Source organism: Ailuropoda melanoleuca, chromosome 1 (genome assembly GCF_002007445.2).
Source record: "Ailuropoda melanoleuca isolate Jingjing chromosome 1, ASM200744v2, whole genome shotgun sequence".
In the NCBI taxonomy this organism is placed as follows: domain Eukaryota; kingdom Metazoa; phylum Chordata; class Mammalia; order Carnivora; family Ursidae; genus Ailuropoda; species Ailuropoda melanoleuca.
Window position 1 is genome coordinate 170842633 of NC_048218.1, and position 27868 is coordinate 170870500.

At 43.8% G+C, this 27868-nt stretch overlaps 1 protein-coding gene and 1 pseudogene across 2 annotated transcripts in view; both read left to right on the top strand.

Moving 5' to 3' along the window:
• Positions 1-27416, top strand: part of NPSR1 (neuropeptide S receptor 1) — a 140915-nt gene extending 113499 nt beyond the window's left edge. For both annotated transcript variants that reach the window (XM_002918657.2, XM_011224204.2), the window contains 4 exons: positions 10253-10329; positions 21593-21679; positions 26284-26464; positions 27326-27416. In XM_002918657.2, coding sequence (XP_002918703.1) covers positions 10253-10329; positions 21593-21679; positions 26284-26464; positions 27326-27416 — 436 coding nt within the window. The remainder of the gene's footprint in view (positions 1-10252; positions 10330-21592; positions 21680-26283; positions 26465-27325) is intronic.
• LOC117795502 lies at positions 7630-7730 on the top strand (annotated as a pseudogene).
• Positions 27417-27868: the final 452 nt, after the last annotated feature.

Sequence of the window (27868 nt, forward strand, 5' to 3'; positions counted from 1 at the left end):
ACAGTGCGGCTGTGCATGGGCAGATGGGGTGGGGGATGGAGGGAGATACTGGCATGTGGAGTGTTTGCACGGCTGGGCTGATCTGCACCTTTGGAGTGTCCTCGAGCCGGCCATCGTGTGTCCCATAATTTGTCGTGGATGATGGAAGATCAGCCTTTGGTTTCAGATAGTATAAATAACACTGATAAAATTATTTTTATTTTTTGTGCTTAAATTTATTCATGAGTCTCTGATTATTCCTTCAGAACTCATTCCACTGGAATTGCTAGATCAAAGATGATGCTCATTTTAAAACTTTTGATGCATATTCATAAACTGCCCTACAGAATAGGTGTATTCCTGCCAACAGCAAAAAAGAGCTCTGAGTGTTCTTCCCCTGACCCAGTGGAAGGTCATATCATTTCTTTATGAAATCTTTGCCAAACACAGAGGTTTCAAAAAAGCATCATTTCATTGTTTTCATATACATTTCTTTGATTAAGTGTTAAGTGTACTGAATACGTTTCAAGGGTTTTTTTTCTGACATTGTGGGGCTCCTATGTTCTTGCTCTTTGTTCATCTTTAGTCTTATAAAATACCAGAGCTGGAACAATGTTATCCATCACATAGGCCAGCCCCGGAAGTTTTCACAAAAGTAGGCTTAGGGCTAAAAGGAGCAAAATGACTTGTTCTCCATCAGAGGTCGAGCTGAGCAGGAGAGGGATCCCATGGCCAGCCCAGCAGCCTTGCTGAGTCTGGAGATTGTCGGTCATCTCTGCTGACTTGACAAATTGACGTGTACATTATTTCCACGTACTGCCTCCTCTCCATCAACTTGAATCTGGAGGAATCCTGGAGGAAAGAAGAAGGTTATTTAGATAAGCAGTCAAGGGTAAGTCATGGCATCGTTGGAATGGGCACGTGGAGGAGGAGGGTGGCTAGTCACAGGGCTGGGCATTTGGGGGGAAGCGGCTCCTGCCGTCCATCACAGGCAACTGACGCATCGATTTCAGGGGGCAGCGTTTGTCCTTGTTCTATCCTGATTGATTTCCCATCAGCTCATGAAATCAGCCCAAACCCCTGCTCAGGAGCGTGAATACAGTATGTCAACCCCACAGCTCTCAATGCACTCTCGATGTGTTGTCTGGGCAGAGCCATCATGTGGCTCTTTCCCCGTCCATAATCTTCCCCCATCGATTCAAGCTGCTCCTTCCCATCAGGACCTCTCAGACTTGCCTACAGCCCAACTCCTGTGTTCTTGTAGTGCCCTTGGAAAAAGCCAAGTATAATAGGATGATGAAAGGGATGATTTCAAAAGCGAGTTGCTCAGCCTTCATCAACGTACAGCCTCCTGAAATCCTGCCCCACGCTCCTTACTCCCAGCTGTAGTGGAATGATGAAGATTCAGAGTGACCTCCCCCCAACCTTGAGCTTTCCCTGAAGCATTTCCTATCTGCTCAGTCATGACCTTCAGTCTCCTGTGGTCAGACTCCTCTTGTGGAAGAAAGAGCTCCTCTCTGGGGAATATGGCATCCTGTACCCCTCTCAGCTCCTCCTCCCTCTTGACCCAAGATTAGTCCCAGATGGAATCTTGTGAAGAATTTGTTTTCCAGCTAGCTTCTGGGATAACTTGCTACAACTTTATATCTCTCAGAGTTAAAGCTCATGGTTTTTTTTTAACTTTCTTAACCACTTTGGACTTTGGACACTTGAGGTCGATGCTGTTGCTTATATTTCTTTGAGGTAAAGTTAAACTCCTCATTCCAAGCTTAAGTAGACCAAAGAAACAACTCAAATTAGGTGTTTATTCACTTTATTAACCATGCCTCATACTTCATCGTTCTTCAGTCATGATACACACCTACATATATATACATACACATACATATATACATATATGTATATATTCTCACCAAATTATAGGCAAAAAGTATGTATATAGTTGTTTTAATTTGTATTTTTATTACAGATGAGGTTGAAAAAATTTAAGATGTACATTATCACTTTTGTTTCTTAGATTAATTACCTATTCATATTCTTTTACCCATTTCTCTCAATTTTATTTTCTCTCTTCTTTTTTTTTTTAAAGATTTTCTTTATATAATAAACTTTTCCTGATTTTATATATTGAGGAATTTCCCTAGTCTGTCATTTGCCTTTTTGTTTTGAATATGGTTTTATTTTGCTTTCAGTTCATAAGACTGGCATAAATGTGAAAAGGGGAGACAGCATGAATACCAAAAATAAGAAATGAGAAAGTCAAATTCTTTAAAAAGTTAAAAGAATTGTAGGAAAACACTATGCAAAGCTTTACATAAATGCATGTGGTAATATGAATGAAGTGTATAAGGCTTTTCTGTAATACACAGACCTTTCACATTGTAATGTATTCACATTTACTCATGCTTTTCTTTATGTTGCTGCTTTCCATTTCTTTCTTAGAAAATTGCTCCTTGCACATGCTAATCTCTACTTTGATTTAACATTTTATGTTTTATTATTTTAGTTACTGGAAAATAATTTCAGTGATGGGAGTACATTAAAAATATCAACTTTTTTAAAAAAGATTTATTTATTTGAGAGAGATAGAGAGAGCACAAGAGGGAGGGGTAGAAAGAGAGGGAGAGAAAATCCCAAGCAGGCTCTGCACCCCTAAAAATGTCACTTTATTTATTTATTTATTTATTTTTAAAGATTTTATTTATTTATTTGACAGAGAGAGAGAGATCACAAGCAGGTGGAGTGGCAGGCAGAGAGAGAGGGAGAAGCAGGCTCCCCTCTGAGCAGAGAGCCTGACATGGGGCTCCATCCCAGTACCTTGAGATCATGACGTGAGCCAGACCAAAAGTCAGATGCTTAACTGACTGAGCCACCCAGGCACCCCTAAAAATGTCACTTTAAAAAACGTATTTGATTTGGGGCACCTGGGTGGCTCAGTCGGTTAAGCGTCTGACTTTTGATCTGGCTCAGGTCATGATCTCAGGGTACTGGGATCAAGCCCTTCAATGGCTCTGTGTTCAGTGCTGCTTGGGATTCTCTCTCCCTCTCCCTTTACCCCTCCATTCATGTTCTCTCTCTCTCTCTCTCAAATAAATAAATCTTTTTTAAAAAGTATTTGATTAGATTTTCCAATTCCCCCAATACAATTTACTTTTAATGTTATATATGATTTTGAGATCTAACTTAAGTTTGCTTTTTTAAATGCCAGGTCATTTGCCCCAACACCACTTACTGAATACTGAATAATCCATCTTTCCTATGTGGTATGAAATGGCATTCTATCATATGCATATGTATATTCTAAATACTCTCATTGTTTCTGAACTTGTTAGTCTCTTCATTTTGTTTTTATTTTCTTTTTTCTCTATCTTAAGAGATATTCTTTATACAATAACCTATTTCTTTTTTTATATGTCACAAATATGTCCCTAGTTTGTCATTTGCTTCTTCATTTTGAATATGGTTTTATTTTCAGTTAATAGGAATTACCATAATGAAGAAAGGAGAGAATGCACAAATAACTAAGTGAGTGGCTTTTCTGGCACTAATACCACATGGTTTTAATTATTATAGCTCTATATACACTTAATATCCATTAAGATAGATGTCTGGTCTTTCTCAAAGGTCCCCTGGCTATTTCAGGGGAGCTACTGAGATTCTCCCCTTCACCCACTACTCCAGCCATAATGACAGGGACGCCCCTCCCTCCTTTCACCCCTGTGCCTTTGTGCACATCATTCCTTACGCCTGAACACTCTTCCACACTTACCCTGCCTTGATGCCTTGCTTTTGGTAGCCCAGTTCACATCCTTCTTTTCTCACTCCATGTACGGCCGCTGCTGGTCCTGGACCAAGTAGTGCCTCAGGTGTTTACCCATAGCCTCCAACCTTAGCTGAACCTTGTCGCCATAAAGGCTTTGTGGTAGCCTCATCACCTGTTTGTGTGGCTATAAGTCTTGAGTATAGAACTTTGTCTCTTAATTTCTGGATTCCAAAGCCAATACTTAATGCTCACTTTGTAAATGTTGGAGTGAATGAACAACACAGGTTGACTGTTACAGTGCACCAATCATGGGACAGAGGGGTCATCTCACTCTGACACACACACAGCTAATATGGAAATCTCTGGCTATTTAGTGCCTAGCTCAGTTTCTGGCAGATGATAGATCCTCCGTATATGTGAAAGAGAAGAAAGAAGGGAGAGAGGAAGAAAGGCAGAGAGGGAGGGAAGGAGAGAGGAAGGAAGAGTTGTATTGTCTGGGACAAACGCTCATGAGAGCTGTGTATGAATAAAGGTTTAGCTCTTCTGTCATTAATTGAATCAGGCTTCCAGGACTTGAAACCATAGTGACTGACAATAAAGGCAATACATTGTTTTTCTGGTTCAACACAACTGTTATTTCAAAATTTACTTGGTATAACTGTCTAACTGTTGCTGGGTAGGTTATTAGCCCTGGTGTAATTGCTTTACTTTGGCAGTGGTAATTTTCTTATAGCTTAATTGATTTCTCATTCTTCTACCATTTTTATCTCTATGACATAAAGATAGAGGCATAAAAGATCCATGGCCAACAATTGCAAGGGAATAAGTGGAAAAAAGCACATTTGTCATGGAGCATCGATTTGTGTTGTTATATGAAAACAAAAATCCATTTATTTTGCTTGGGGAATGGCGATCAGACTGTGGGAAAGTCCCATGCTAAGGCTGGTACAGCCCAGTAGAGTTCAAGGCCATGGTGTATAAAAGGGACCCAGGGGTCTGACCGGCACTATTCCTGGGCATGAGGTCCAAGGTCAAGGAGAATGACCCATCATATTAGTAAAGGAAGTGACATACCATATGGTGCTACCCAAGGGGTGGCAAGAATTATACCTTTTGAAAGCCATTCTCACTAATTTGCAAGGTTAGCGTAGACTTTTGTGGTTGGATTTCCAATACCTATTCCACAATAAGCTACTCATGGCAGCCGTTCCCCTCAGTATGTGAATGGTTTGGGAATGGCCACGTGACCAATTCTAGCCAATGAGATGTGAAGGAATGTCTTCGGAAGAGCTTTTGGAAAAGATTTCCCCATTCTTAGGAAACAAGTCTAGGAGAGGACAGCTTCTCATCTTCTGGATACTGTTTATGGATAGAGGTGTCCAGGATTGACACCTGGAACTGCTGCAGTCTGACTCAGAGAGACACCTACACTGAAAAGAAAAGAGAAAGGAATGGAAAGAATGCAGATTTCTTCAGTTCAGCTTTGACCCTTTGAAGTTGCAATTATGGGAGATAAGAAATATTCTGATTGCTTCCAACGATTTGAGTTGGGAATTTTTTGTAAGTCACTACAAAAAGTATCCTAACTGATACCCAACTGTCCATACTTGCTGCTTCCAGAAATCAGTGAATTCATCTGAACTACTAAAGTCATCAGAGTGAACTCTTCTTCTAGGACCACGGGGGAATCTCAGTTATTTCAGTGGCACCAAGTGAATTAGCAAAAGTATCCCTTTGACTTTCTCTGTCCTGGGAGCCCATTAAACATGGTGCCAATGGACTGTATATATCAGGACTTTGGCAGTTTTTTTAATTTCTTAAGTATCAAGCTGTTTTTACATCCCCCCCAAAGTTAGTTCTGCCTTCTGTGTCTCCGAGAGCCCAACTACATACAAAGATACTGTTGAGTCCCTGACCCCTTGCCTCTTCCCATATATCCATTATTTCTAGAAATACCTACAGGGCACTCACCCTTTGTAAGACCCTGGACCTGGTAAGGAGGATACAGAAATGACAAGACACACATGCTGTCTGAATTTAAGAATCTTCCTGTCTCACAGAGAAGGTAGCCAATTAAGGAAGGAGTTATAACACTGTGATGAGTGCTGTGATAGGGTAAATAGAGAGCCCTAGGGGACCCACAGCAGGGGTGCTAACCTGACCTAGGAATCAAAGAAGGCATTCAGGAAGTAACTAGAACCATACATAGCATATATAACCCAATACATCCCCCAGAGGAGCTTGTGCGCCCTCCTTAACAAGGCTGTTAACAAGTTGGTTAACAGCCCTTGAAGTCAGAGGACCCATCCTCTAACTGTGTGAACTCAGACAAGTCACCGAATCTCTCAAAACTGAAGTCTGACCCCTAGAACAAGCCAGGGCCCCTATTATATACTCTTGTATCACCCTACATTTACTCTTCCTAGAACCTGTGTCCTCAATTTACTATCATCTATCTCTACAAATACAATGTGAGCTCCATGAGGACTAGGACTCTGTATTTTCTGCCACCGTATCCACAATGGCTCAATAGGCGCCTGGGACAAAGTAAGTCCTCAAATACATATAATGGAATGAATTAATTAATAAGGAGAGAGACACTTTTGACTAGGGAGTATCCTTAATCCCCCTGCTAGGAGAAGAGAAAAAAGGGCCTTGTCCAGTGAAACATTGATTCCCCCTACTTGTCTTCCCTATGTTTGACCTCTAATGAGACCTTCAGAGCACAACTGGACACTATCCTCAGGCCTTAAATATGAGGCAGAGGTGGAGACTTATGTCCCCTCTGGCTCTGAAGGTCTATGGCCCCAAGATTGTAGTGGACAGCCATCAAGTCCCCAGCCTTGTACTGAGTCCTGCAGGGGTGGGGAGCTTATAGTCTGAGTGGAATGCTGTCGGTTGTGTCTCAGGGGGAAGAGCAACGGTTTTGTTCTGTTTCCTGGACACTTCCTACACATAATCCAGAAATGGAACTAAGGAACCGGGTTCAGGCATCCTCATAAGGCAGTCCTGCAAGATCTTTCTCTGCCTTGGGCTCTCATGCTACCCCCATCATGAGCTGCCTCTATAAAGGAAAAATGGGTCTGTGTCTGAATAGTCTCCCATAAAATCAAGAACTCAGCCAGCCAGTTACAGATAAGGGATACTTTCTTCAATCTGGATGACCTTTCAGTTTTCAGATTTCTGAGAAGCTTGAAGAAAAGCTGCACTTGTTGAGAGAATGGAAATAGATTGGAGACATGGAAGAAGTTAGACCAAAAGAGTTGGAGATGCAATTCTTCAGCTCTGTTTCTGCGAATGGGCTATGTATAGGTCTGCTGATCTTTAGGACATGACCACCATAGACAAGACTCAGTGTAACCAGTGTTACACCAGCATGGAGGCCCCAAGGAAGGGGGAGCTAGTTATCATTGAGGAACAGGGACAGCTCAGAAAGGTTTCATAGCTAAGTGATGTATGGAGAGTGGGCTTAAAAATGCATTTCAGCCAGACCTCAAAGCAGACACAGAGAGATGGAAGGCACTGGAACTCAGATTCACCCAAAGTCAACAGCATATGAAGCATGGAGTCAGGGTTAGTTTTGTCAGCCTGCTCCCGTTGACCACTGTCACTGATATGGAGAAAGATCACTGAGAGACGTTGGGGTGGAGAGAAGCAGGATGATGATGGTAAAAGTGAGGAAGGCAGAGGCAGATTGTAGAAGGCTTTGGATGCCTGGTGTAAAAGCCTGGATGTCATCTTGTAGGAAAGTGGAGACACCAGGGGGTTTTAAGCCGGAGAATGACTCTATGTCCTAGAGCCCACCTTGATGGCGCCATGGGCATTCAAGATGGTAGCTGAGTAGAGGTATTAGAAGATCACAATAATCAGGCAAGAGGTCATAAGGGGTCATTTCGGGAGCACACATACTGAAATTGGAATCATACAGAGATTAGTATGGCCCCTGTATGAGGATGGCATGAACATTCCTGAAGGTTTCCTGAATACTTTTAATGGGTACAGAGCTTCAGTTGGGGAAGATGAAAAATTCTGGATCTGGATGGTGGGGATGGTTATACAACAAATGTGAATGTACTTCATGCTGCCAAACCGTGCACTTAAAAATGGTTAAAATGGGAAATTTTCTTCTGTTTATTTTACCACAATAAAAAGAAACCATAAAATACTTGAAAATAAAAGGTTGTAAAGATCTGGACTGATGCTGAGGAGCAGGAATGGAGAGGAAGGAACAAATCATGGAGACATTTTGAAGGGACAGACCCACAGAACTTGCTGAGGAAAGAAACAAGGAAAGGAGCAGACAAATATAATTCCGAGATTTCTCTGAGGCATGACTGCTGCACTCTGAGCAGTGGCCTGATTTGGGTAATAAAGGGACACCCTACTTATCAGGAGTTGCTTTCCACTTGCCCAATGGGTCCTAAGGAGATGAAACAGAGATGACTTAGGCCCAAACCCCTAACACACAAGACCTTCCTCAATTTTCCATTGTGTATATGGCTGGTGACCAATAAATATTTGAATTATTGATTGATTTAGCACTGGGGTGGCAACTGTAGTACATAATTAATATTTCATGGTGGTTGTAACCTTTCCTTGTATTTCATTCACCTGGGGAGAAAGTTTCCCTGCTGTAACAAACGTCCAGCTTAAAGTAAAGAATAGAATCACAAGTAATCTTTTCCTCATTTCTTCTCTAACATAAACATGCAAATTCCAGAAAAATCCCTGGGCAGGTATATGCAAAGGAGTGGGCATGCTCCCAAAAGGCTCCAATTTCACCGGGAGTGCTCAGAGGGGTTCACTAAGCAAGAATGGGAAAAGCAAGAAGGAGCAGAAGGTTTTCAACACAATCATTAATTAAGTTATATTCTTAAGATCATTAAAAACAGTTAGTGCTTTGTCAGCCACTGCAGACCAGAGCTCTGATTTTATTTTAACTAGTAAATCTCAGGAGGGAAGTTTGTGCCATTCTAAAGTAAAGCAACACTTCATCCCAAAGTTTTTAGTCGAGGTTCTTAATATATTGGAAACATCAAATAACTAATTAAAGAAGAGTATAAATTTTTATATTTATCAAAGGGGACAAAAGATGCAAAATTTCCTCGTGATCTGAGTCACTAACACTTTGTTTTCCTGTGAGGTATGGATTATGTAATGCTACAGTCAGTGTGATGTTATGGGAAAAACGGGGAAGAGAGAGAGGGGACAGAAAATGGCATTTTTTGAGTCTCTGCTAATTTCGAAGTGCTGTGTTTGGCATTTTCAATGTTGTCACATTTGATCCTCCCCCCCAAAAAAACTCGTAAGAAGTTTGTGTTATTAACTCCATTTTCATGTACATAGAGGCCCAGTGCCTTAGTCTGTTCAGGCTTCTATAACAAAATATTACAGCCTGGATGGTTTGTAAACAACAGAACTTCAGTTCTCACAGTGCTGGAGGCTGGCCGTCCAAGAACAGGGCGCCAGCATGGTCAGAGTCTGGTGACAGCTTTCTTCTGGCCAGCAGACTTCTCCTTATGTCCTCCCATGGTGGAGGAGGCTAGGGAGCTCCGAGGGGTGTCTTTGATAAGAGCACTAATCCCATTCATGAAGGCTGCACCCTCATGACCTAATCACATCCCAGAGGTTCCACCTCCTACTACTATCACCTTGGTCATTAATATTTCAACATGTAAATTTAGGGGTGAGGACACAACCATTCAGCCTATATCAGTCAGTGTATTGCTTACCTATTGCTGGGTAAAAAATTATCATGAACCCGGTGACTTAAAAAAACATACATTTATTATCTCCAGCGTCTTTGGCTCAGGAGTCTGGACATGGTTTAACTGGGCATGGCTTACCCCTGCTTAAGCAAGGCAGCCATCAGGGTGTCTGCCAGTGTGGGGGTATCATCAGAGGCTCAACTGGGGAAGGATCTTCTTTCTGGCTCCTGTGGGTTCTTGGCAGAATTAACTTTCTGGAGCTGTAGGACTCATGGCAGCCACAGAGAGAGACACTAGCAACACAGGCGCTACAATCTTACATGATCACGGGCACTTATCACCTTCAGTGCAATGCATGGATTAGAAGCAAGTCACAGTTCCCACCACACTCAAGGGGAGGGGATCTCACAAAGGCATGAACACCAGAGGCAGGAATCACGGAGCCGCACTAAAGAGTGTCTAAGGTCAAGGTCATACAACCAGCAAGTAGTAGAGCTGGTTACAAATATAAATCTTTCTGATCCCAAACCCTGAGTTTAGATTCTAATCTCAGCTCTACCTCTAACCACCAAAGCTATCTTGGAGAAACCATTTCACTTCACCAGGTTTTAACCTCCTCAGTTAAAAAAGAGGTAGCTGTAATCTGCTGGGATTCTACAATCAGCAAGGATAGGGACCTGGCATGGTTTAGAGACTCCTCCCTCTGTACCTCATACTCAGGGAACTGGGAGTGGTCCTCTCTCTGTGTCCTCACAGTAGGGACCCACCAGCCATGTTAATATTACTTCTGTCCTTTCCACAGTGTCATCTATGCCATTGTGATCCGAACCATTTGGATTAAGAGCAAAGCCCACGAGACAGTGATCTCCAACTGCTTGGGTAAGTCTCTAATCAGCATTACCCCACTCTTGGGTAATTTTGCTTCTGTAGTGGTTTTTCTCTAGCAAATAGGAGTTTGGGCTTTTCCTGAATACAGCAAGGCTGCACTAATTCTGTCAGGACCCAGCCAGCAGATCAGACCCACCAAAGGCTCTCCTGGCAGGTGCTGTCTGTTCCATGTGACCTCCCTGCACTCTCGAGAAGGAAGGGGGGACTTCGGGTGCCAGGATCCAAGGGTCGCCATGGTTTCTTAGGCTTGGCAAAGAGGAACACCCTGGAGGACACTGGGGTGAAAAAAATTCTGTCCGAGGAGCACACGTTCACTGAAGCACGAGCATAGACATTTCTACTTGGCTTGAATTTACAGATGGAGAAAACTGCCATCCATCCACAGAATAATCCTTGACCCTAAACCAGGCAAAGCATGATCAATGCTTTCCCAACACAGCATCTCACCTGAGAAGGAGCCTGAGACCGCCCAATGTAGCCATTCCCCAAATTCTGCGTCAATAAACCTTAGTGCGGAAGGCGCTGGGACCTGGAGGCCCACCTGCCCCCCAGGCCAACACTGCTGCCCGCCACCAGAGACCAACCCGGAAACGCAGTGACCCACGTGCCAGAAAGAGAGGGGTGAGGGCTCCTGGTTTTCTGTTTATTATGATGCGACTAGTTCTCTGCTCCAGCTCCCCACCTCCTCCCATTCCTCATACACACATGCACACATGCACCCCATCACACACCCAGTCTCTCACATGCACACTTACACGCTCATGCACACCCACATATACGCATTCACTCACACACATTCACACGAGGGCAGCAGGCTCTAACGCAAATGCCCGGCATACAAAGGGCTGGTTTCTTTCCCAGGTGTGCCACCGAGAGCTGTGCCACCTTGCAAAGTTATTTAACCTCTCTGGCCTTCACGAGGTTAAAATAAGAGGACAGCCTAAACGGTCTCGAAGCCCTCCTCTTTTCAGACTGTGAGCGAATACCTTTACTGGACCCAGACAGTACTCATTTTCCTCCCTCTCGCAGCTGCTTCTCCCAGTGTGACGGAGGGAAAGTCATAGGGATTCCCAAGTGGGCACTAATCAGCCGTGTCCCTTCTCTAGGAAAACTGGTAGCGACGTGTAAGTCTGGGTGTCTTCATCTGAATTCAGTCCAGTTCTGCTGCGTTTGCCACACGTCATCAGCTGTGCAAAGGGCTGGGAACGCCAAATGAATCCATAGCACGGTTTCAAACTAGAGGAAGCCAACAGTCCCACGTGGGGTTTCAGCGCTGGCTGCACGAGGGCATGGCCTGGGGAAACTTTCAAAGGCACCCACACCCGGAGACCGCTGCCTGAGAGATTCTGGTTCACTCCGCTTGGAGTGAGGCCTGGCATCGTTACTTCAGGAAAGTTCTTCAGATGATTTTAATGTGCAACCCAGTTTGACAACCTCTCCTCCAGTGGGAGACACAGCTGTAGGCAGCTGACTCCCCCAGGGATTGACAGGAGTAACCCAGAGGTGTGTGCGGGCTGCTTGGAAATTTTCCACCCATGAAATACCTATCATTCAACTTGTGACTCATTCTGGCCTCCGTGCAGACCCTCCACACACACTCCCTCATGCCAGGGTAGTTTCTGCATCCCGGTTTTTCTAGAAGAACAAGAGCAATCTGAACGAATAAACACAAATGCATGCATTTTATTCATCATGAATGGCTTCGGTTAAAAGTCAGAATATTTGTCTGAAAAAAAAAAGGAAGGAGACATCCTTCCTCTATCAGATATCAAATAAATACATTAAATACTGTAATTGTTGAAATAGGGTATCTCTATCAAAGAATTGCACAAAGAGGGGAAGAGAGCAGAACAGAAACTCTGAAGGAAACCTCAGGAATTTAGAGTATGATAGGGTTTCATATTGATAGAGTAGTAGAGATTGTTCGGTAATTAGTGGTGTTGAGACAGTTTATTTGGAAATAAATACAGCTATAGTCCTACCTCATATGCCACAAGGAAATAAACTTTTATTAAAGATTTAAATGAAAGAGAGACAGACAGGAAAGAAAATATAAGAATCATTGTTTATAATCAGGAAAAATGGGAAAAGTTCTGAATACCTGCAATGAGGGATTAAGTATAATTCTATAGACACACAATGAAATACTCCAGCTGTAAAAAGTATTGTGTAGTATACTTATTGCAATAGAAAGATGTCTATTATGTATCAGATTAAGAAGGAGAAAGTGATATAACACTTTTATAAATATATGTATATATAATAAATATTAGATTATGTGTGTGCATATACGGATAGATGATAGCTAGCTGATGGATGGATGGATGGATAGAGATAGACATAGATAGATATAGATATATCTTAAACTGATGAATCCCTAAACATTCAATTACATTCTCAGTGAACGGGTAATGTCCAAGATAAGATTCAGAACTTTTCCCATTTTCCCTGATTACCGAGATATCCTATTTCAACAATTACAATTTTATATATATATATATATATATACATATATATATATATATATAATTTTTTTAAATTAAAAAACCCAAACCTTGGCTCTTTGGCATTGCTTCTCTTCCACCCCTCTCCCTCCAGAGTTTTGCTTTCAGAGCACTATTGTGGTCCCAGCCCCTGAAGCGTTCTGATTTGAAGTCTTTAAAAGCTAAAAGGTGGCCATTACTGGTCAAGGGCCTGATTTTACCTGGGTAGGCTGAGGCCTTCCTGTACTTGCAGATTTAAATTAGGTTGGTTTAAACCCCTGTCCTGTGCTTCTTGCCAGCTCCAGGAGGCTGGCATGTCCTGAGCTCCACCCCTTCCACCAAGCTGTCATATTCGCCTACCAGCCTCATAGCGCTCTTCTGTTCCCTCTGCTCCTGGCCCAGCAAGCATGAGATCCACATCAGTGTCCTTGAGTTTATCATTCCCAAGAGTAAATAGAGCAAATGTTGCCGGAGGTCTGAGGGGATGAAAGGTTTCCACGTCCTATCAGCTGCCTTCCACCCTTTTCCAGCAGGGCTGTCACCACTGTGGTTGGGCTCTGTCTCTCTCCACAGTCCCCCATATCTTCCTGGTACTAGATTCTCCAGTCCCTAAACTACTGGGTTCCCCTGTCCTCCAGCCTCTGAAATAGTACAAAGCCACATAGAGAGCGGTTTTCCCACTGATACACATGCCATTTCCCTCCGCAAAGGTGGAAATGGCTACAGTCAATTTTTATTCTTTAATACAAGTCTACATCTCCATTGCCCCTATTTTTTTAGTTGTCCATCTTAACACCAGTGAGCTCCTTCTAGAATGAGGCACAGATAGTAGTGTCAAAAGCCCATATACTCTCTGTATCTGATTCATAAATGGAACTTGCCTGATTTTCTATTTGTTATTCCAGCCAGGCAGCTATGGGGTTGGCTGGTAAGTAGATCTCCAGCGGTGTTAGCGTGCCAGGATTATTGCTCATCAACATGGGGACATCGGCAATGATTAGTGTGAACAGCAGCGCACTGTGTAAATACAGGCTGCAAAATTCAAGCTTTCATTTGTTTATGAACCACTCTTCCTACCGGCAAATATGTCTATTTTCTCTCCCTCAAAGGTGGACAGAAAGGAAAGAAAAAGAACTATTTAATAAATGATCTATCTACTTTTCCCACAAACAAGTGTGGAAGACAAGAGGTAGGAGATGAGATTTTCAATCTTGTAGGTTATCTTTCATAAACAGGCATGCTCTTGATGCCTAGAGGGATCTACGTTTGTAAAACAGAGCACTTAACTGCATGGGGACAGGAGACGCGGGAGGTGCAGCCACAGAAGGCGCCAACCTATCTGCGTAGGCTTGCATCCAGCCATCATGGCTTGGGAGGCGTGATACGATCCAAGCCACCGCCAAACTGCATGGTTCGAATCAAATGAGGCAGAATGAAGTGGAGGAAAAAGCTTTGGATTAGGAACTGGGTTAGAGTCCTATTCATTTCCAGCTAAACGAATTTAAGATAAGCCCATTAACTGCTCTCAGCACCTTTCTTCACCAGTAAATGTAGGCAAAATGGCTTCTCTACATATAACGACGTTTAGCAAAAGACATAAAGAACTTCAAGGAAAAAAAGGTAGAAAGATATAAATAAATGAAGCTTATAACAAGTTCATGGATAGTAAGATTCAATAGCTCGAAGATGTCAATTCTCCCCAACAATCTACAGATTCATGTAGTTCCTGTCAAAATTAAAATGGGACATTTTATTGAGCTTGACAAACCAATTTTAAAATATGCGTGGAAATTTCAAGAGCCAAGAATAGCCAAGACACTCCTGGAGAACTGGAACAAAGTAGGGGAGGTTTACTGTATTCAATATTAAAATCTATCATAAAGTCTGAGTGATTAATAGAGTATGGTATTGACACAATACAATAGACAAATAAAAAATGAAACAACCTCCAAACAGAACCTACACATATATGAAAACTTGATATATGTCAGAAGATCATAGGGAAAGAAATAAAACCGGCTGTTCACCTCAATTTATAGACAAAAACAAATTCCAGGTGAATTAGAGACTGAAATTTTGTTAACTTTAAGCAGAGCAAAGAGCAATTTTATTTAAGTAAAAAATGAATTTATTCATGAACAGCGGAGAAATTGCAATTCGGGACAAGCAAGATATGGCAAACGTTAGGCAAGTCCGAAGAGACAAAGGGAAGGTGAGCTTTTACTAGGTTGTAGGAGGAACCCGGGGAGGGCTGTTCTGAACAAAAGGTCATTGGAGAACGAGAGTTCCAGGTGGCGGCGGTTCCTCATTGGCGGCAGGCGGTGGTTGGTGCTTTGATGGTCAGGCAGGAAAAGCTCTTCCTTACTTTTCTTAAAGGCAGGAGACAAATTCCTGTGTGAAAAGTGAGCTCCCTTGTCCAAATGATTGTTTCCTTCCGTTGGTTAGGCAGGCTGCAGGGAGTGGTACGTGCGTGTGAGCGCCCCCTTCAGGCCTTTCTGACTGTTTTAAGTGAGAGTTCCTTTATGTTCAGGATACGTAAAACTTTTGAAAGAAAATGTAGGGTGATACCTTTATGACACTGGGATAAGGAAGGACTTCTTAAATAAGATCCAAGATATGTTAAATCATAAAAGAAGTGATAGATAAATTTGACTCTGTTAATATTTAAAAAGTCAAGTACAAAGTGGGAGAGGTTATTTGTAGCACATAGACTTGGGAAAGGATTAGTATCTAGAATATATGAAGAACTCCTAAAAATCAATTTAAAAAAAGAGTTTTTTAAAAAAGATGAATAGAACAAATAAGTACAGCATAGGAAATATGATTAATAATTTGTGATAATGTTGTAGGGTGACAGATGATGACCACAAGCGTGGTGAACGCTGAGTAATGGGTAGAATTGTTGAATCAATATGTTGTTCACTTGAAACTACTGTAACATTGCATGCTGATTCTACTTTAATTATAAAAAATATATACAACAACAAAAGATAAATAGAAAAAAAAATGAGCAATACACAGGCATTTCACAGAAGGGAAAAGAGGAATGGCCAAAACTAAGATTCTCAACCTCATTGACCATCAGGAAGATGCACATTTAAACCTCAGTTAGATGCATTTTTCTATCCACAGAATTAGTAAAAATGTTAACGTCTGATCTTTCAAAGTGTTGAAAAGGGTATAGAGCTCATGGCTTATTTGGCAATATCATTCCTCAAGAACTCGGTAGACTTCTGATCCATTTGCTTTCAGTCAGTTTCATGTGCCAGTAACCATGTCCAAAAAGTCTTTCTTCATAAAATTCTCAGTTCTGACTTGTTTCTTGGCTTCCTCGTGCCATCCCTGTCTTTAAACTCATGGAAGCTAGGTTGAAGCCATCTGAAACAATGGTCCAGAGGCCACATCCTAAGTCTCATCTTCGCCTCAGGAATGATTCTGAATGGGTCTTTGCTGGTTGAAACTTCTCAATGTTATGACTTGATTGGGGGACTGGGGTCAGCTTCACTGGCATAAGACTCGCACACTTAGAGGGCGTACACATTTGTTTTAACGCTCTGCTCGCAGTTTCTGTTTGCACCAGCTCACGAGAAGTATGTATCTGTTACTATTAGGGGCTAGAAGTTTGAGATCGTAAACTGTAAGACGTTTTTTAACTTCCCGTCATTTTTGTTCACAAACCAACCAGCTCTTGTCTGAGTTCATCTCTTTTATCTCATACCTTGCTAACCACAGCTGGTAGCAGTCAACACACACTATTCACATTCCGTTTACCAACTGTGATGGTTAATTTTATGTCTCAACTTGAATGGGCTAAGGGATGCCCAGATAGCTGGCAAATCACTATTTCTGGCTGTGTCTGGAAGGCAGTTCTAGAAGCATTTGAATCGGTAGACTAAGTAAAGATATTCTCACCAATGTCATAGGCATCATCCAATCTGTTGAGGGCCTGAATAGAACAAAAAGATAAAGGAAGGGCAAATCTGTTTGAGCTGGGACATCCGTCTTCCCCTGCCCTTGGACATCAACACACCTCCTTGGGCCTTGGGCTAGGACCATAATTTACACCATTGACTGCCCAAGTCTCCAGGCATTGTGCTCAGATTTACAACAACGTCTTCCCTGGTTCTCATGCTTTGGACTTGGACTTAATTATACCACCAGCTTTCCTGGTTCTAACCAGGAAAACTGGTTCTCCAGTTTATAGACAGCAAATTGTGGGTCTTCCCAGCCTCCCTAATTTTGTGAGCCAATTCCTATAATACATTTCCTTTTATGTATATCTCTACGTATTTCCTATTGGTTCCATCTTCTGGAGAGCCCTGACTGCTAAACCAGCCTTGTCCCATGGGCTCCAGGCTCAGTAGGCACACAATTTGACTTTGCAGGCATCGTATATGACGGTTCTATCAAATGGATCTCTAGTGTCCCAGCTTCCAGTTATCAGTTTCCTTGCCACCTGCTGCCAGCCCACAGGCCAATGCTACATGTTTTAGATTTTTGTTATGATAGCATTGCATATGAGATACCAATTTCTGCTTCAGTTAAGGAAACACTAGCTGCTATACCAAAGAAACCCCCAAATAGAGTACCTTAACACAGTAGAACTTTGTTTCTTCTCTAATTAAAGTCCAATTGTCGGTAAAGGTCAAGGGGAAGGGCCCTGCTCCACACAGTCATTCAGAAACTCAAGCAGATGAAGATTCTGCCTCACTTAACAGATGGCCGTAAGGTATCTCTCAGCATCAACATCCAACGGTCAGGGGTGGGCGGAAGAGAGAGAGGAGGTTTACTCAGGTGGTTTATCTGCGCCAGGCCTGAGAATAGTGTCCATAGACTCTTCCCATCTTCCCGTAGGTAGAGCGACACCCTGCTGAAAAGCAGAGGGTTTGAGGGACAGCTCACCTGTCCCTGCCACAATTATTTTAGGTCTGCCAGGTTTCCTGGTTCCACCAGAGCTGAGGAGCTGAGGAACAGAAAAGGCTGCGAGGTAGGTGAGTTAGGCCATACCTCCTCGTATGTAGCTATGACCTCTGGTTTGTTAGAAGGTCAAAAAAAAAAAATCCAAGGGAAAGTAGTGGTCAAAATCCCACAGCTAAGCAGATGAGACCTAATGCACTAGAAATATTTAACACTGAGGTTTTATTTGTAGATAAGCAGGCAGTCAATGATCGGAAATCAAAAATTAATTTCAAATTTTAAAAATTTTACAATTCGGGCATGACTGTTAAAAACGTTTACATTTTTAAAATCAACCTGAAATACACAGACTTCCCAACACGTAAAAACGTTTATTTTTAAACATTCGCAGGTAGATTTCCTTGTTACAAACAAATCACCTGCACTCATTATAAGCCCATAGATGGAATAGTCCCCTCCCACCAGGAATAAATTCTGTCTCATTTAAAAATCCCAAGACACCAATTGCTCCCCCTTCAGGCACTCAGTTCACAAACGCAATGAATTCCCAGTGGCTCTGCAAGGGGCGTGAAGCATGGGAAGGGAAGGAGCGGGAACCGGCCCCTTGGAGACTGAATGGCCAGTGTGGGCCCTCACTAGGGTGCGTCTGTGAATTAATATTGCCTAAGGCAGCGTGCTGCTTCCAGTCCGCAATCTAAGGGCCCTGCCGCCTCAAGGCTTCCCCAGCTATTAATGCGCAGGGATGGCTGGATTTAACTGCTCTTTGCTCCAGCTCTGCACCAAGGCCTGGGTGGAAATAATCCTTTTATCTCCCAATAAAGGAGAATTCCTGGCATTTTGTAGCTCAGTTCTCTTTGAAGAGCCATCCTTAGAAGCTGGAGGCTTTGCATTTCCTAGAGTGGTCAGATTAAAGATGCTTTTCACTGCTCTCCTTGGGAGATCAAAGGGCAGGTAGTTGATTCTATTGTCACCAAGTTGCCCTGTGGAAAGTACTGCAAGGTTCCATTTTTAAAAAGACTTCAGAGCACAAATGTCATTCTCAAGAACTTTTCTGAAACACCAACCAAGTCTTCACAACTATATTGTTTCAGAGGCAGCTGTTACTCCAGCAAATGGGGATATTTTGAAAGGATATAATTTGGTCGGCTGTATTTCTTAGTTGCCTCCCATGGGTAAAATCCTTCCGGGAGAATTTTTGGATGTATGTAATTTCTATATACAGATAACAACAGTGTATAATAGACCATCTAAATGTAGTAATACCGTCTGTTCGCCTCCATAAAGGCACGTCATATTCATCCTGAAATACCATTAAAACTTATTCATCCCAATTAATAAGGGAATTGACATTCTCAGCATAGGGCTTGGCATCTTGAATACATTATTTTATTTGTATATTCAAAACTCTGACTTTGGTGCGGGGCGCCTGGGTGGCTCAGTCGGCTAAGCGTCCGACTCTCGGTCATGATCAGGTCATGATCTCAGGGTTGGGGGATCGATCGTGGGATCGTGGGATCCAGCCCCGCATGGGGCTCCACACTCAGTGGAGAGTCTGCTTGAAAGATCCCCTCCCTCTGCCCCTTTAAAAAAGCCTCTGAGTTTGGTGTTTTATGCCTCGTTTTTTAAATTGGGAAACTGAGGCTGGGAAGAGTTAGTAGTTGCCTAAGGATACACAGCTGGTCATTGGTAGAGCTAGAAGGTATATTCGGGTCTGACCTGGGAGCCTGTATCCTTCCCAGGAGACCCCCATGGAAATCAGGGTTTTTCAACCTTGGCATTATTGGTTTGGGGGACTAGATAATTCTGTTTTGCTGTCCTGTGCATCTAAGGATGTTTAGCAGCATGCCTGGCCTCTACACACGAGATGCCAAGAGCAGCCCCCCGCACACTGAGACAACAAAAATGTGTCCGGACATTGGCAAATGTAACCCTCGGGGGCAATATCGCCCCTAGCTTAGAACCGATGCTGTAAATGCTTCTGAAACATTGGCTTCCTTATGCCACTGACATCTTGCACTGAGTAATATGAAGCCCTAATAGTACCTGAGAGTGGCCTCACAAGGCATACATTAAGAAATAAAAAACCAGTTCTAATTAGCATTTCAGCTTATTGCATATAAAAGCTTACTCCTATTATTCCTGGTAACCGTTTGTCCTCTCCAGTGGGTAAATGCTCACACTGTGAAAAGACTCAGAAGCTTCCATGGTTTACGGTCACCTCAGGAATTCAGCCCAGACTCCCTGGGAAGACATTCTAGGTCTATCCACTTTGGCCTCAGTTCTCCCCACCCTGAAAACCAACATCCTTTTACGCTCCAGCCAAGTGAGGTGATGCCCCCGTGGTCCAAATACCTCTGACGTTTTCTGCTTTCCACGTCTTGGCTGAGGACACTCCGTCTGCTTCATGAGTCTCTCCCAGTCTCGCTCCCACACCCCCCATTTCCACCTCTGGATTCCCTGCACCCGTCCTGCGGCCTGCCCCGCATAGCACTGGGGGACGGCTCTCTCCCTCACAGCTGGTTTTCCTCTCTCATCTCACCCAGCCTTGGCCTCACCCGGGGCAGTGTGTGATCTTTCCTGCTGGACTGAAACCTCCTCGAGAACAGGAACTCGATCTTAGCCTCCTCTGTTCAGTCCTTACCTCCTGGCAGATGTGCCCTGTTGGTCAGATTGGGCTGGATTAGACTGGCGAGGGTCTAGAATGATAGTGCAAAGGTCAACTGCAGACCAGTTTCCATGGGATTTAAATAAATTTCAAACATGGAACCTGAACACTGTAGTGAGGACAGGCGAGCACAGCTTTTGGCCTCTAGTGTATAACCGTCCTGCCCCATACGACAGGTGCCCCGGGTAGGCCTTTGACATGGGCCACCACTAGGACCCTGCTCATTGAGCCCCAATCGGTGGCATCCAGCTAGGGGTGCTTGGGACTGGCATCCTATCCGTGCTTTCCTCGCTGAGGGTGTTCCGGGGCAAAGTTGCGGGCATCCACAGGAAGGGCACCTTTTCCCAATTTTCACAAAGGTGCCGTATTGCCTGGCAGAAGCTCTGACAGTAAAAACTCCTCTGCGGTGGCAGGGACCCTGCGTCCAACATCTCCATTCCCAAATGTACCATCTACACACTCCTTTTACTAAGAGCTATCACTCTGAATTCTGTCCACCCTAATCAGCTTTTGTTTTACCACTACTTCTTAACTAGAGAGCGGTTTGTATTCATTGATTCAACAAATATTTATTAATCACTCACTAAGTTTAAGGATACAGCAATGAAGAAAACAAAGTCCCTGCCTCCATCAAGCTTCTATTCTAATAGATTCTTATATTTACCCCTTGTGTGTTTGCCATCAAACCACAGCCCACATAGAATTAAATTATATATCCAGGCTCCTGCTTGGGACAGGTTTTCTTTTGTTTTGTTTTGTTTGTTTTTCATATCCCTGGCTTGAGCTTTTGTTGAGAGTGGATTTTCTGAGTTAGAAGAACGAGTAAGTCTGGGGTAACCATTCTAAGAAAGTGGCTTTGCCCTAAGTTGCTGAAGTGACTAGATGGGTAGCTTAGGGCTAATTCCAGGTCACAAGGCTAATTCCAGCTTCAGCTGATTCAGGGCATTCAGCCAAGACTCTGGAGAGAGTCTGGATGTCCCAATCATTTGCATTTTATATTAAGCTGCAACCTGAGCAGTTTCCAGCAACCAGCCCAAAGCCATCTCTATTCTGAAAATATCCAAGGAGGTCCTCCCAGACAGAGGTGAGCAGGATCTAAGTGGTCCCGTGATGGCTATGGATCTAACCTGTGATGTTCCTATGGCAAAACCACTGCTTCGTTTCACCATTCCCCTTTGTGTATCTCCAGATGGAAAGCTGTGCACCAGCTACCACCGAGGGCTCATCTCAAAGGCAAAAATCAAGGCCATCAAGTATAGCATTGTCATCATTCTGGGTAAGCAAAGTCCTTCCTCGTGTTGCAGAACTGTACGAACATTCCAAAAGCAAGCTTGTCCCAGGAGCTGGTGGTGGAGGGCCCACACAAGAAAGGAATTTGCCGGAACTCTACCTTTGTCTGACTGGAGAGGAATGCGTGGAATTTACCAGTCCATCTATGTCTCCTTCAAGGGCAGACAGTGGTTCCCGATCCCTCCCTTTATGACTATAGTTGCCCACCAAACCAGGGGGTGGATAATTTGGAGAAAGTTGATTAAGTCATAACTAGCTGAATGATGCCCACAATTACCCAGTTGACCCAGTTGCATTCTCCGAGACATAATCTCCCCTAGGACTGGAGTGTATGAGCAAAGAAAGACAGAAGTGGCATTCCATTTCTTCTGGATATTTAATTGCAGGGTCACTACAAATCCCTCCCTAATGGCCACTTTACCTTCTTCCCTTTCTCTCTATTCCTAAGACCCATTAATATCACTTCATCTTAGGAAAAACGGTATTTCTAGAGCACATAACATGCATCAGACTGGTGTGTATTCTTTGCTATTCTCAAACCTTCAAAGCTTCCTCCCCATTACTTGCTCTTAGCTAATGACCTTGCTCCATATTTCCCTAAGAAAATACAGTATCAGAATAGAACTGCCTCCTCCTCCCTTCACTTCCATCGACCTATCTGCCTTTCTACAATGTGCTCTGTCTTTTCTCCTATTCCTGTGGATAAACTGGCATTGCTTCTCTCTAAGCCCAGAATGATTGCTGGAGCCCCAAACCCCATTCCTTGCTGCCTCCTCAGGAATTTCGTGCTCTCATTATCTCCCTTCCCTAAGAGGTCTCGCCTTAACCGGATCGCACGCACGTAAATGGTGTGCGGGAGGCCGCTCGGGGAACGCCTCAGAACACACCTGCTTCACCACTCTCTCTTCTAGCACAACTCCTCCACGTTTTACTTCCCATTCTCTGGAGGCTGTCTCTATCCGCTTTCTCTCCTGTCACTCCTGAATCCACGCTTATCAAGGTCATCACAACCTCTAAAAGGCCAATGTCAATTCTCAATCTTCATCTTATAAGCAACGTGTAATCAGTTTCTCTTTCTTAGAACACTTCCTTTGCTTAGAAATTATGTTTATGATTTCTACTTGAGATCTTGATTTGTATTTCAAATAAGCTTATCATAGTCAACATGTCAAACCACAAGTCTTGGCATGTTCTCCTCCCCCCTGCAAAGTAAGTCTTCCGCCAGTTGTCTCCATTTCGGTAAATGACACCATCTTTCACTGAGTGTCTGTATTAAAAACCTAAGGGTCATCTATCTGTCATTATTCTATTTCTCTGACATCCCACATAACTAGTGCATCAGCAAGGCCTGAAGGCTTTACCTGCAAAATAGTTCTCAAACCCAACCTGTCCTCACTCTCTATACAACTCCTGTCTTAGTCAAAGCTTCCACCAATTTCTGCCTAGAACACTATAACTGGTCTTTTCTTTATTCCTTTTCTGCAAAATAGCCAATGTGATCTTTAAGACTGTAAATCAGGTATCATGACCATCCCGCAAACCCACCTCTGGCTTCCCATCACATTGGAATAAAACCCTACAGTTCTACCATGTGTGATCTATCCCTCAGCCAGGTCTCCAGCCTCACTCCCAGCGCTCTCCTCCTTGCTCATTCTCTCCCGGTTGCATTGATCTTCTTGCTATTTCTTCAAAATGTCCACTTGTTTGTACCTGGGGGACCTCACGCTCTTTCCGCCACCTGAAATACTCCCTCCTCACATCATTTTGTTTCCCAGCAGTGCTCCCTCCTCAGCCAGGCCTCCTTTGCAAGTCTTAAATAGCCCTCCTCTAGTCTTTACCCAGATGTATTTTTAGTCCTATTCCCACTTCTCCCTGAATATTATATCTATTGATCTGCTTATTGTCTGTCCCCCCTACTGGCTTAAATCCATGGGAGCAATGACTTTTGCTTTTGTGTTCCTTTTATATTGTCACCAAAGCCTGATATAGGATCCCATGTACACTAGGTGCTTCATTAATACTTGCTGGGAAAAAATGAATTAGGATATGCAAGAGGGAAAGGGATTTGTGCTATTTTCTTTTTATGTAGCTCAAATACTCCCCTCCCTACCCCTCTTGCAGCTCCTGGGAGCCCTGAGAAAGAAGGCCTCTCGCGTTAGCTGCATGTCCGATCACCAAAACAGTCAATCTCACCTTTCCGAGACGCCATTGCAAAATGCCAAACAGACCAGGCGCAGTGGGACTTGGCCAGCAGAACAGGCACCAAACAGCAGTGCAGGCAGAGCTGGGGCTAAAGCTTATACAACCACGGGGCTCACAGCCCTTCCCGAGCAGCTGACCCAGCAGCGCAGAGATTCTCTTGCCTTCTCACACAGTCAGAAACAGAGATACACATCCCCTGGATGGTGAGTTGGGAAAGAAATGTTATACGTGTGTTCCAGAGCCAACATAATTATTTGTAATCAGGAATCCTATGCTCAGGCCCTGGGGGTCCTTTAGTCGGAGAGCAGAGAGGCCCACAAGAGGGTCAGCTGGTGTTAACAGCCCAGTCAGACCAAACCAGCCCTTCCTATAACAGATATGTTGTAAAGCCCCTTTACCATCCTGAAATGAAATGTATAATTAATACTCTCTACCTAACATGTCTTAAAAGATCAATATGTAATAACTTAAAGAGGACTAGAGAGAAAATAATGTATAATAAAACAGAGCAGATTTCACTATGTAAATACTTGGCCACAGCGACACTGGAAGAATAATGAAGCAGGCCGCTAGAGGTAGTAACAGCTACGAAGGAAAATCAATACAGGTGTGTTTTCATGGAGACAAGAAAATAAAGCAGCATGGCTGTCAGGACTTGATTTTGTGAGCAGGTAAATAAATCCTGCTGAAGTTCCAAATTAAAGAAAGTAATCTTTCCTCCCTTTGCAAAGGAATTGCATTTCTGGAAAATTCACTATTAAAATAAATATTTGTGTTCATATATAGAATAGAGTTAGGTTTCCAGACTGGGGTAATGATAAACAGAGTTCTCTGCTACATAAATGCTCACCTGGGCATTCAAAGGATATATGGGACCCAGGTGGGACGGCCGGCCCCGCACAGCAGGCCTGGTATCCCTGGGCAAACCAGATCCCCCACCAGCCCTGCACAGGCACATATGAACATGCACATTTTTTTCAAAATGCCCCTGAAAGGCAATTTTGTCCCTTGCTGCCCCAGAACCACCATTCTAGGCCAATGCGAGGCTTAACTAACCACCAGCAGCCAGAATGCTCAGTGGTCTTTGTGTTTCGACTGTTCCTCTTTAATCCATTGCCATGGCCTGGGGAATAACACACCCTGGTCAAATAGTTACAGGGGAAAGTTGGCCCCGCAAGCAGGTGGCGAAGGAAGCCTGACTTCTCTAAGGAAAAGTACTATGGGTAAGAAAGGGGGATGGGGGGGGCGGTGGAGAGGACATAGCAAGAAAGTGGAAGAGGACATGTCCCTGTGTAGTCAACCCCAAGGCTGTTTACCTCCATGCATGTGGACATAAGTCCGGTTCTCTGGAGAAAGAGGAGATAGACATATATGTAAAGAGAATTATTACTATTATAAGGAATTGGCTCATATGATTAAGGAGCTGAGAAGTCCCAGGGTCTGCAGACACAGGAGAGCCAATGGTGTAGTTCCAGGCTGAGTCTGAGTGTGAAGGAAGGTGGGAGAAGAAGGATGTCCCAGCTAGAAGGTAGTCAAGCAGACAGCATGAATCCTCTCTCACTCAGCTTTTTGTTCCATTCAAGCCTTCCAGGGATTGCATGGGGCCCACCCACATCGAAGAGGACAGTCTGCTCTACCTTTGTCTACCAATTCAAATGTTCATCTCATCCAGAAACACTCAGCAATAATGTTTCACCAAATATCTAGGCACCGCCTGACCTAGTCAAGGTGACCCATAAAATTCACCACCATACTCTGAATCTCCCCAGTCACCATCCATTTCCTCTAGGATTTGGAGACAAACAGAATCAGGGGCACACACACACCGATTGACTTGGAGAGGGGTAGAGGGCAGCTATTTTCTGGAGTGGCTGACTTAGAAACTGAAAAGAAAATTAAGAACATTGTGATGAAACCAGACCGTGCTTTGAAAACATTAGGCACCACCTTTTCCCCCTGCCATACCCTAAAACCAGGAGTCACTATTGGTCAACATGCTTCCTGCTCTTTTGCTGTTGCTGTTTGTTTGTTTCATAGCGTCTCTAAAGAGTTTTGTTGGTTTTCCTTCCACACTATGTGGGATGAGAGGCTGAGGCCATGCCAAGCATTTCCCAAACTTTCCATAAAGGCTCACAACAGGGGTCAAATCAAATCCTCCCCAAATTCACTCAACTCTAGCAACGTATCTGTGGGATGTGTATGCATGCGTGTGTATATGTGCGTGTGTGTGAGTAAACATGACATTAACGTTGACACGCAACTGTTCTAAATATTTCCAAGAGATTTCAGGTGCTAAGGAACCTCCTGTTTGGAGCTCCACTTGGGGCCGCCACTGAAAGCCCCCCCGGCTGTGGTCTACTACGGGGCTAATGACTCTCTTCTCCCCAGCCTTCATCTGCTGCTGGAGTCCATACTTCTTCTTCGACATATTGGACAATTTCAGGCTTCTTCCAGACACCGAGGAACGCTTTTATGCCTCTGTGATCATTCAGAACCTGCCAGCCTTGAACAGTGCCGTCAACCCTCTCATCTACTGTGTCTTCAGCAGCTCCGTCTGCTTTCCCTGCAGGTAAGGGGCACTCCTGCCCAGGCCAGGGCAGATAGCCACTGTACGTGGACTTCAACATGTGTCTTTTCTTTCAGTGCTCCCTGGCAGCTTATAGATGAGATGTTTGAGGGTCAGAATCCTGCTGGTGTGACAAATTCAAACCCAGCTCCAGCTCGTGGTCCGTGCTCTTTCTCCTGTACCCCCTCACCTGCGATAACAACCATTTTAATCAGGTCACACATAGAAGGACTTTCTTTTGTTCGAAGCTTCCCAACATGAATTTCCTCAATACAATGCTGTGGGGATAGCAGGGCGCAAAGCATTATTACCATGTTATAGATAAATAGATGAAGGCTCATGAAGGTAAGTGACATTACTGAGGTTATATGAAAAATAAGTACCAAAGCTGAAATTAGATTCCTCCCACAACTACTCAGTCATGTTGCTGTTTTTTGAGCTGTTTTGCTGCATAAACTACAGAGAATAGGTGGAGCGATCCATAGGAGATAGAATAGAAAAATGGTTTAAGGCTTGCATTTAATGCCAGTGGCTGAGGTTCAAATCCTGCCATTGCTGACTCATAGCTATGTGTTTACTTTGAGCAAGTTATTTAACTTCCATAAAACTCAGTGTCCTTGCCTATAAAATGGGGCTAGTAGCAGTGCCTACCCAGACTCTGGTACCTGCCAGTGGGAAGGAGGGCTATGAGGGGTGGGGAAGGAAGGTGTGTATGTGGGCGGGGGGAGAGGGGATATACATTTAAAGTGCTTACAACAGTGTTTGATCCTCAATACATCCTCCATAACTATTATTGTTTAACATCCTCACTTCCCTCTTCATCAGGTCAAATTATCTTCTCTCCCTGATTTATTCTTTCTCTAGGGAGCGAACTTCACGGGATTCCAGAATGACCTTCCGGGAGAGAACTCAGAGGCATGAGATGCAGGTTCTACCCAAGCCAGAATTTATCTAGACTCTGGGGCAGTAGGATTGCTAGGCTGAACCCCATCAGCAAGTCTGGGTCCCTGTCACCACCTTGGGCATGCGCATGGAGCCCGAGATGACTTCTCCATCCTGTTCCTTCCATCACTTGGAAGATGCACAAGGCAAACATCCTATGGAGTGTGTGTCATCTGCATCAGCAAGTACTGGCCAATGTGAGGTCACCACCTACTCATGCCAGCCAGGAAAGATGCTCCCTCCTTCCCCGTGACTCCCAGCCCTCCTTCCCACTGGTCAGCACTAGAACCCAGTGGACAGAGGCATCTCCGGCCCAGGTCCAGGCTTGGGCAAGCAGAGGGGACTAAAGAAGTACGGTCGTACTGCAAGAGTCTTCTAATTACAACTGAAGATGCAAATAAAAGACTTGTGGAAGCCTAGATTTCCACCCCTCCATCTTTGGATTGCCAGTTAAGTAGTTGTAGC